This window comes from Hylobates moloch, unplaced genomic scaffold (genome assembly GCF_009828535.3).
Source record: "Hylobates moloch isolate HMO894 unplaced genomic scaffold, HMol_V3 SCAFFOLD_15, whole genome shotgun sequence".
NCBI lineage: Eukaryota > Metazoa > Chordata > Mammalia > Primates > Hylobatidae > Hylobates > Hylobates moloch.
Genome location: NW_026652290.1, coordinates 34,584,173 through 34,594,212, shown reverse-complemented (window position 1 = coordinate 34,594,212; position 10,040 = coordinate 34,584,173). Strand labels below are relative to the sequence as shown.

Below are 10,040 nucleotides of genomic sequence, written 5' to 3'. Positions count from 1 at the left end.
GTCTCACTCTGTCGCCTAGGCTGTAGTGCAGGGGTGTGATCTCGGCTCACTGCAACCCCCACCTCCCGGGTTGAAGCGATTCTCCTGCCTCAGCCTCTCGAGTAGCTGGGACTACATGCACACGCCACCACACCCGGATAATTTTTGTATTTTTAGTAGAGACGGGGTTTCACCATGTTGGCCAGGATGGTCTCGAACTCCTGACCTCAGGTGATCTGCCTGCCTCGGCCTCCCAAAGTGCTGGGATTACAGATATAAGCCACTGTGCCGGGCCTAATCCCAACTCTTTGGGGGGCTTAGGCGGGAGGATCACTTGAGCCTAGGAGTTCGAGACTAGCCTGGGCAACAAAGTGAGACCCTGTCTCTACCAATTAAAAAAAAAAATTATCTGGGCAGAGTGGCATGTGCCTATGGTACCAGCTACTCAGGAGGCTGAGGCGAGAGAATCCCTTGAGCCCAGAAGTTCAAGGTAGCAGTGACCTACAATCATGCCACTACACTCCAGCCCAGGTAACAGAGCGAGACCCTGTCTCAAAAAACAACAAGGCTGGTCGCGGTGGCTCACACCCGTAATCCCAGCACTTTGGGAGGCCAAGGCAGGTGGATCACCTGAGGTCAGGAGTTTGAGACCAGCCTGACCAACGTGATGAAAGCCCGTCTCTACTAAAAATACAAAAAATCAGCCGGGCATGGTGGCGGGCACTTGTAATCCCGCTACTTGGGAGACTGAGGCAGCAGAATCACTTGAACCCAGGAAGCAGAGGTTACAGTGAGCCGAGATCGCACCACTGCACTCCAGCACGGGCGACAAGAGCAAAACGAGGTCTCAAAAACAACAACAACAAAAAATACATGCCACCCCCACAGCACCACATTCAAACTCCCCCCAGCCCAACCCACACACGAAAGGAATACAGGAAAATATTAAGTCATTATTTCTGTGTAATAAGATTACGGGCAATTTATAAGAATAAAGACGGAGACCGTTTCCTCTGAAACATATAACTCACCAACATCGTATCTAGCCAAATCTTCAAGCTCTGGTTCTTGTACATCAATGTTTCCAATATCATCGCTACCAAGAAAAGATGTATCCTTAGGTGACTGACTAGAAAACAGAGCATCATATAATGCAGACTGCCCGCTTTTGTTGGCAAAAGATTCAACAACCTCTTTTAAAAAATCTTGCTTGCCACGACTTAAGTTTAGCAACATGTGCCCTGAAAAAAAAATTTATTTCCATCACTTTAAAAATACAGATTGTATTTGCTCACATTGTCTCATTTGTATACCCAAAGGGGAAATAACATGATTATTGCAGACCTAACCCTCCAACCCAAAAAATACAGCTGGACAACAAAACGGGTGTTTATGTAGAAAATGAAAAGAGTACAGGTTTAATATTCTCAGTATCCACATAAGACAGCAGAAGGGGGAAAAAAGACAGGAATGTGTATGAAAAAAGCCAAACATATTTGCATTTTAGATGAAAAGGTCTGGATTTAAGTGGCCATAGGAGAGCAGGGACAAGCTCTTATTCTCTGATCTGATACACTGATTTCTAAACCTGGCTGATCAGAATCCTCCTTTAAACAGCTTTTAAGAATTATTTCCGGCTGGGCACGGTGGTTCATGTCTGTAATCCCAGCACTTTGGGAGGCCAAGCCGGGTGAATAATGAGGTCAGGAGATCGAGACCATCCTGGTTAACAGTGAAACTCTGTCTCTACTAAAAATACAAAAAAAAAAAATTAGCCGGCCGTGGTGGCGGGCGCCTGTAGTCCCAGCTACTCGGGAGGCTGAGGCAGGAGAATGGCGTGAACCCGGGAGGCGGAGCTTGCAGTGAGCTGAGATCATGCCACTGCATTCCAGCCTGGGCAACAGAGTGAGACTCTGTCTCAGGAAAAAAAATAAAAAAATTATTATTTCCAGGCCTCATTCCCAGAGATTTTTATTCCATAGGTTTACAGTAAGCAATCAAAAAATCATAGTCCTCGGATAAAGTACTGATACATGCTATAACACAGATGAACCTTAAAAACCTTGCTAAATGAAAGAAGCCAGTCACAAAAGACCACATACTGTATGATTCCATTTATGTGAAATGTTCAGAATAGGCAAACCTACAGAGACAGATTAGTGGTTGCCAAGGCTGAGCAGTTTGGGTAAAATGGAGAGTAACTGCTAATAGGTAAGGAATTCCTCATGGAGTGATGAAAATCTTCTAAAACTGATTGTGGTGACAATGGTAATACTCTATGAACATACTAAAAGCCACTGAACTGTACACTTTAAATGGGTGAAGCATATGGTATGCGAATTATATTTCAATCGAACTTTTTTAAAAAACCCTCCTTCGAGTTAATTCTGCTGGACAATTAGGTTTGGTTACCACTACACAGTTGTGTCTCAGCACACTTGCAGAGGCACCCTCGGGATGCCCAGATCAAAGACACAAAAAAAATACAGGCAATTCTTATCTAACTGTGACATCATGCAAAGGCACTTATGAGAGCCCTGCAAGGGTAGAAGGAAAAGAGAAAAGGAAAAAAGTAGAAAGTCACTTTAAGGACTGAAAGTCTAACTCCCACAAAAAAAGTGGGCTATGGAATAAAAGAGCAATGTGAGCTTTGGCCAACAGCCTAACTACACACCAAAGCTTATAATAACTTTGATTTAATGTCCCATCTTGCTCTTTATAAAATTCATCCAATTTTATATCAAAACTGCTCCTTATAGAAAGCATTGTTTCTTCAGTTCACTGCTTGACTCAATGGCCACCTATCTTAAAGTTTATATCTTAGCAAAATCACAGGTAATATGCAACAGACCTTCAGCATTCATCCCAAGCCAAAAATGGGGGAAAAAATCCACAAATTCCAAGAGCCTACTATAAGGTAAGTATATATCTTCTATCTTCCTCACTATGCTCTCAGCTCTTTAAGACAGATCCATATCTTCTTCATCTTTATATCCCCACAGCAGTGTTTTTAGAAGCAGCTGGTGTTAAATGGTTGGCAAATCAATAATTATACTTAGTTCAGGAAGTGACTAAATATTCAGGATAGAGGCTCTAGCGGCCAGATAAAGAAAGAGTTAAGAAATCCTCTCCACCTAGGAACAAACAATATCATATATTCATTTCTTTTAAAGAATGTGCTATTTCTTCGCATCTCTTCCATACCTATTGCTCTTAACTGATACGGCAAAAAGAAATTATTTTGACAAATTATCTCCTGGAAAGATGAAGATTTTATCATAAGATATGCCTTAACGAAATTCCTTTTTCTTTTTAAATTAGTTTAATATTACTATTACCTGATTGGCTCAGTCGGTCACAGGCCATCATTTCCAGCAGATTTTGTCCAGCTTCTCCTTTTATTAATTTAATCTTTGGTCTTGGAACCTAATAATTTTAGAATCAAAAATCTTAATTTGATGATACCCATACTTTTAATAGTAACACGGTCTTATCTATTACACTGTACTTTTTTGATAATGAACAGTTAACCATTAATTAAACTGAATTGGAAAAGACTGCAAAAACTGGGAACCAAGGAATTTATATAACCTATGAAAGATAGGCCAGGTACAGGCGTGGTGGCTCACACCTGTAATCCCAACACTCTGGGAGGCCAAGGTGGGCTGATCACTTGAGGTCAGGAGTTTGAGACCAGCCTGTCCAACATGGTGAAACCATCTCTACTAAAAATAATAATAAAAAAAAAACAACAAAGAGCCAGGCGTGGTGGCACACACCTACTAATTCCAGCTACACGGGAGGCTGAGACACAAGGATAGCTTGAACCTGGGAGGCAGAGGTTATAGTGAGCCGAGACTGTGCCATCACACTCCAGCCTGGGTGAAAGAGCGAGACTCCATCTCAAAAAAAAAAAAAAAAAAAAAAAAAAAGAGGGGCCAGACATGGTGGCTCACACCTGTAATCCCAGCACTTTGGGAGGCCAAGCTGGGGGGATCGCTTGAGCCCAGTGTTTGAGACCAGCCTGAACAACACAGTGAGACCCTATCTCTAAAAAAAATTTTTTTTTAATTAGCCAGGCGTGGTGGCACACACCTGTGGTCCCAGCTACTCAGAAGGCTGAGGCAAGAGGATCACTTAAATCCAGGAGCTCAAGGCTGCAGTGAGCCATGATCATGCCACTGTGCTCCAGCTTGGGTGACAGAGTGAGACCCTATCTCCAAAAGAAGAAGAAGAAAAAAGAAAGCATAAACAGAGTGGTTCTGAGAAATTTGTTTCTACTAAAAGCACATTCATGTTACATTCAGAGAAATGGAAAATTTAATTACATTACTTTTCTATCCTGCATAAATAGGACAACAGCAGATATTGTCCTATTTGAGTAGATATGACACCCTACTTTAAAAAGTACAGGTGAAATGACACTTGGAAATGCCACACTGTAGATAACACATTTTCAGAGTATGGATAATATGGGATCGCACTGGAATAAATGGGACAGGAAATTAAAGAGATCCTAATGCCATCACCTATGAAAAAAAAAGCATGATGAATAGAATGGCGAAGGGAAGACGTGACAGCTGCCTTCAAATATTAAAATTATTTTATAAAAGAAATCATCAAAAGAAGAAACAAGACCAACAGGTAGAAGGCTTGAAGAATATTTTTATTCTATATAAGGAAGTACCAAGAGCGAAATCACCTAAAGATGCACTGGACTATCCTGAAAAGTAATGAATGTCCATGACTGAAAATGTCCAGTCATAGGCAATGCCCACTTACTAGAAACATGCCAAAAGTAACCATATGGGTCACCAGAGCATCGGCTTTTAATTCTATCACCACTTTTTTTTGTTTGTTTTTGTTTTTTTTTGTTTTTTTGTTTTTGAGACGGAGTCTCGCTCTGTCGCCCAGGCTGGAGTGCAGTGGCGCGATCTCGGCTCACTGCAAGCTCCGCCTCCCAGGTTCACGCCATTCTCCTGCCTCAGCCTCTCCAAGTAGCTGGGACTACAGGCGCCCGCCACCACGCCCGGCTAATTTTTTGTATTTTTTTTTTAGTAGAGACAGGGTTTCACCGTGGTCTCGATCCCCTGACCTCGTGATCCGCCCGCCTCGGCCTCCCAAAGTGCTGGGATTACAAGCGTGAGCCACCGCGCCCAGCCTATCACCACTTTCTTAATTGGTGGTGAAAATGTAACTTGATACAACCTCTTTAGGGTTAGATATTTGGCAACAGTTCTAAAAATTATAAATGCACAGATATACTTTGATACTGCAATTCTTTCAGGAATTCGTGGCACAAGTTAATCATTGCTAAATTACTTGAAGTAGCATAAAAAAAAAAGTGAAAGCAAGCTAATGTCCTGGTTTTAGGACCCTGGTTTTAAAAACTCCAAAACTACAGTACATCCATACAATGGAATAATATGCAAGCATCCAAACTAATGAGAATGCCCTTTATATATACTGACATGGAAATATCTCCAAGATACAGTTAATGGAAATAAAGTAAATGCAATGTTCAAATGTTTTCCTCCTTCTTTTAAGGACAGGGGATGTGTGCGTGTTTACCTGGAGATGCATAAAACCTTTCCTGAAGAACACACAAGAAAGCAGTAACATTAGTTTCTTTGGGGTGGAGAAAGTAAATAACTAGGGAACAGAAACGAGTCTTCATAGCATATTCTTAAGAGCCGCCAGAATTTTAAACCATGTATATATAATTCTTTCTAAACATGCTCATTTTTCAAAATATATTATTTATGAACCTAAAAGCTTCTGATTTTGAATTTTAGAAATATTCATATCGCCTATCCTTTTACTCACAAGTTTTCTAAACATCATGTCAAAGTTTGTCATCTACATGTTGAAAAGAGCACACAAAATAAGAAACAAAATGTTGACATCATTCTTTTTGTTTTCAAACTGACCTCAATTCATAAACCTGGCCTCTTTTACAACATTATTTAACAGGTGAATTTGTGACCAGTTAATTAGTTGTGAATCCACTCAGTCAAATCATCTCAATTCACTATTTCCCTTTTTTTTTTTTTGAGATGGAGTCTCGCTCTGTCGCCAGGCTGGAGTGCTGCAGTGGCATGATCTCGGCTCACTGCAACCTCCGCCTCCTGGTTTCAAGCAATTCTCCTGTCTCGGCCTCTCAAGTACCTGGGACTACAGGCACCCGCCACCATGCCTGGCTAATTTTTGTGTTTTTAGTAGAGATGGGGTTTGACCATGTTGGTCAGGATGGTCTTGAACTCCTCAGGCCCGCCTCAGCCTCCCAAAATGCTAAGATTATAGGTGTGAGCCACCACGCCTGGCTATTTCCTCATCTTAACCAAAAGGTTTCAAGAGACTTTGTTAAATACCTAGCTGCAATGCAGATGTACTTACTAGAACCACAGTATTCCTCTGATTAAGAGTTTGAAAATCTTGCCATAAAAGTTAGCCAATTCTTAAATACCCAAATGCCAGCACATAACCTACATTTTATGCTTATAATCATTCGATCATTAAGCTTTAAAATAAACTGATAAAATAAAATACAAGCATCTAAGATGTTTCTATTATATATTCATTCTACAGAAATATGTGGTAGTTAATAAAGACTGAGGTAGGTATCTCTGTGCTGAAGTGGAACAATGAAGAAATATTTAGAAAAGCAAGGCATCTGGCAATAGGTAAAGCACACCTACATTGAGGCACAATATTTTTTAAAAGTAGAGAAAGAATGTATTGCACATTTGCATATGCAAAAAATATTTCTGAACACCCAAGAAACTCCTAACAATAGTTGTCATCTAGGAAAGGAGACCTGAGTGAATGGATTAAGAGGGAAACTAACATTCTATTATCAAAAGTTCACAGTCAGGTGTGGTGGCTCATACCCGTAATCCCAGCATTTTGGGAGGGCAAGGCAGAAGGATCACTTGAAGCCAGGAGTTCAAGACCAACCAGCCTGGGAAACATAGCAAGACCTTGTCTTTACAAAAAATTTAACAATGTAGCCAGGCATGGTGGCAGGCACCTGTAGTCCCAGGTACTGAGCTGAGGCTGAGTCAGGAGAGAATCGCTTGAGCCCAGGAGTTCGAGGATGCAGTGGGCTATGATCATGCCACTGCACTCCAGCCAGAGCAACAAGAGTGAGACTCTGCCTCCCAAAACTACATATCAAAAAATTTTAGACTGTGCACAGTAGCTCACACCTATAATCCCAGCACTCTGGAAAGCTGGAGCCCAGTTCAACGTTACAGTGAGCTATGATTACGCAACTGCACTCCAGCCTGGGTGACACAGCAAGACTCTAATAGACACACAGACCGATAAATTTTAAAGTTTCCACTAAAAATAAGAACTATTGGCAGGGCACAGTAATTTTGTAATTTTTTTTTACAAAAAAATTAGCCAGGCGTGGTGGTGGGTGCCTGTAGTCCCAGCTACTCAGGACGCTGAGGCAGGAGAATGGCGTGAACCCAGGAGACAGAGCTTGCAGTGAGCCGAGGTCGTGCCACCGTGCTCCAGCCTGGGCGACAGAGAGAGACTCCGTCTCAAAAAAAATAAAATAAATAAAAATAAGAACTATCAGCTACTTGAGAATTTCTATAAGAACCTTTTAATGTTCATATTACCTACTGAACCTCACTAAAATCCATTAATTTTCACTAATCCATTCCTTATGAACACAGAAGTTTCTACTGAGTAAATATTAGCACTTAACATGTGAACTGTCTATCAACAGTGTTTTTAAAAGATTTACAGGCTGGGCTCAGAGGCTAATGCCTGTAATCCCAGCACTTTGGGAAGCCGAGGCGGGTGGATCACTAGGTCAGGAGATCGAGACCATCCTGGCTAACACGGTGAAACCCCGTCTCTACTAAAAGTACAAAAAAAAATTAGCCAGGCATGGTGGCGGATGCCTGTAGTCCCAGCTACTCGGGAGGCTGAGGCAGGAGAATGGCGTGAACCCAGGAGACGGAGCTTGCAGTGAGCCCAGATTGCACCACTGCACTCCAGCCTGGGCGACAGAGTGAGACTCTGTCTCAAAAAAAAAGGCCAGGCTCAGTGGCTCATGCCTGTAATCCCAGCACTTTGGGAGACCAAGGCAGGTAGATCACGAGGTCAAGAGATTGCGACCATCCTGGCCAACATGGTGAAACCCCATCTCTATTAAAAATACAAAAAATTAGCTGGGCGTGGTAGGACGCGCCTGTAGTCCCAGCTACTCGGGAGGCTGAAGCAGGAGAATCGCTTGAACCCAGGAGGTGGAGGCTGCAGTGAGCCGAGATCATGCCACTGCACTCCAGCCTGGCGACAGAGAGACTTGGTCTCAAAAAAAAATAAAAAATAAGAAAAGGTTTTATGTTTTCAAAGATTAATAGATATACTGTTACATATACACAATACAGTCATAAATGTTATATACATGTTTTTCAATTAACATGTTAAATTGCAATCATATTCTTCTATCATAGGTTATAAAGCCACTGCCCTACATCTACTTATTAGGATTTTGTCCAAGTAACACATCTTTTTGAATCAAGCTTTACCCATAATATGAGATTACATCTTTATCATGTTCCCAAAAATGGCAGAGTAAAAAGATCAAACTCTTCAAATTTGTCTACAAAGAAATCATGGCAATGCAGGCTTTCGACAAGAGTGCATTCAACATCCCTGCTTCACCAGCCTCACCAGTATTGTGTATGCTTAGTTATTTTCCACTGTATCAAACTGACTCCTTCATTTTAACTTTAATTCCACAGGTTTGTTCACATATTGTCATTACATACCAGAGCACACCTTCATTTAAAACACATCAAGCCTCAGTGAAATGTCAATTGCTCCTACAAGTGGAAGACTTACCTGAAACGCTATGAGATAGCACAATGCAGCCAGCTCAGAAAGAGCTCGCCATTGAACATTACTATGCTGACCCATCTTCAAAAGCAGAGAACCAGCATGCATGTAGAAATGTCCTTTCATTTCTAAGAAAGTAGCTGACAGTTCATCATTTCCACCCAAAGATTTCACAGACTGAAGAGCACTATCAAAACTGTAATATGAAAATATCAAACAGATAATACACACTTACTGCACTGTGAATAATCATGGTTTACTTAATTCAAAACAAAATAAAAATTTTATTTCAAGCTTCATCTTCCACATTCAACTTCTAATAATTCTTATTCCCCATGTTATAAATTATGAATCATCTAATGCTTATTTTTATCCTGCATACTTCCTATACTTCATGCTTAACCTCTCAAATGATGTCTTATTCCCAGTTATTTCCAGCCCTCCAATCACAGGATAAATATAAGATTAGTGATTATAGGTACACATTTCAAAATAAACCAGGATAAAGTTGGGAGACTATTTTGTAGTTTCTTCCTGATCATATAGTTTCATTATTTAATTAACAGTTGTAATTTCTCAAATTAGACATACCATTTCCAGATTATAAGTAAATAACTGACAGGTATTTGAGTATCAATACAGTAATTGCTCTTTTTACTATATAGATCATTACAGCGTTAAATAAATTGTCTTCCTTTTTTTTTTGAGACAGAGTCTCTCACTATCGCCTGTGCTGGAGTGCAATGGCATGATCTCGGCTCACTGCAACCTCCACCTCCCAGGTTCAAGTGATTCTCCTGACTCAGCCTCCTGAGTAGCTGGGATTACACGCGCCTGCCACCATGCCCGGCTAAACTGTTTTTGTATTTTTAGTAGAGACAGGGTTTCACTATGTTGGCCAGGCTGGTCTCGAACTCCTGACGTCACGATCCGCCCGCCTCAGCTTATCAATGTGCTGGGATTACAGACATGAGCCACTATGCCTGGCCTATTATTTGTAATCCATATTCTAAATTAGTTCTTCTAAATCCTAATGTTTCTCCAAATCCTCACTTTGGAAGAAAAGTAAAAGCAAAAAGCAAACACTTAAACGTGAAGCATGATTTTAAAGTAGCTTACAATAAAGCAACCAGAGCAAGTGAGGTCTAAAGATCTCTGGGGTTCTCAAAAACCCCTTCAGGGGATCCATGAAGTTAAAATTA

At 41.0% G+C, this 10,040-nt stretch overlaps 1 protein-coding gene across 2 annotated transcripts in view; it reads right to left on the bottom strand.

The window, feature by feature from the left end:
* Positions 1 to 867: 867 nt before the first annotated feature.
* LOC116483566 (RANBP2-like and GRIP domain-containing protein 8) overlaps positions 868 to 10,040 on the bottom strand; it is a 29,229-nt gene continuing 20,056 nt past the window's right edge. Inside the window, exons 7-9 of one of the 2 annotated variants that reach the window (XM_032177725.2) lie at positions 8,845 to 9,034; positions 3,318 to 3,405; positions 868 to 1,220 (exon numbers count right to left, since the gene is read on the bottom strand). In XM_032177725.2, the coding sequence (XP_032033616.1) occupies positions 952 to 1,220; positions 3,318 to 3,405; positions 8,845 to 9,034 (547 nt within the window). In that variant the 3' untranslated portion in view covers positions 868 to 951. The remainder of the gene's footprint in view (positions 1,221 to 3,317; positions 3,406 to 8,844; positions 9,035 to 10,040) is intronic. The other variant, XM_032177724.2, reaches the window with a different exon arrangement.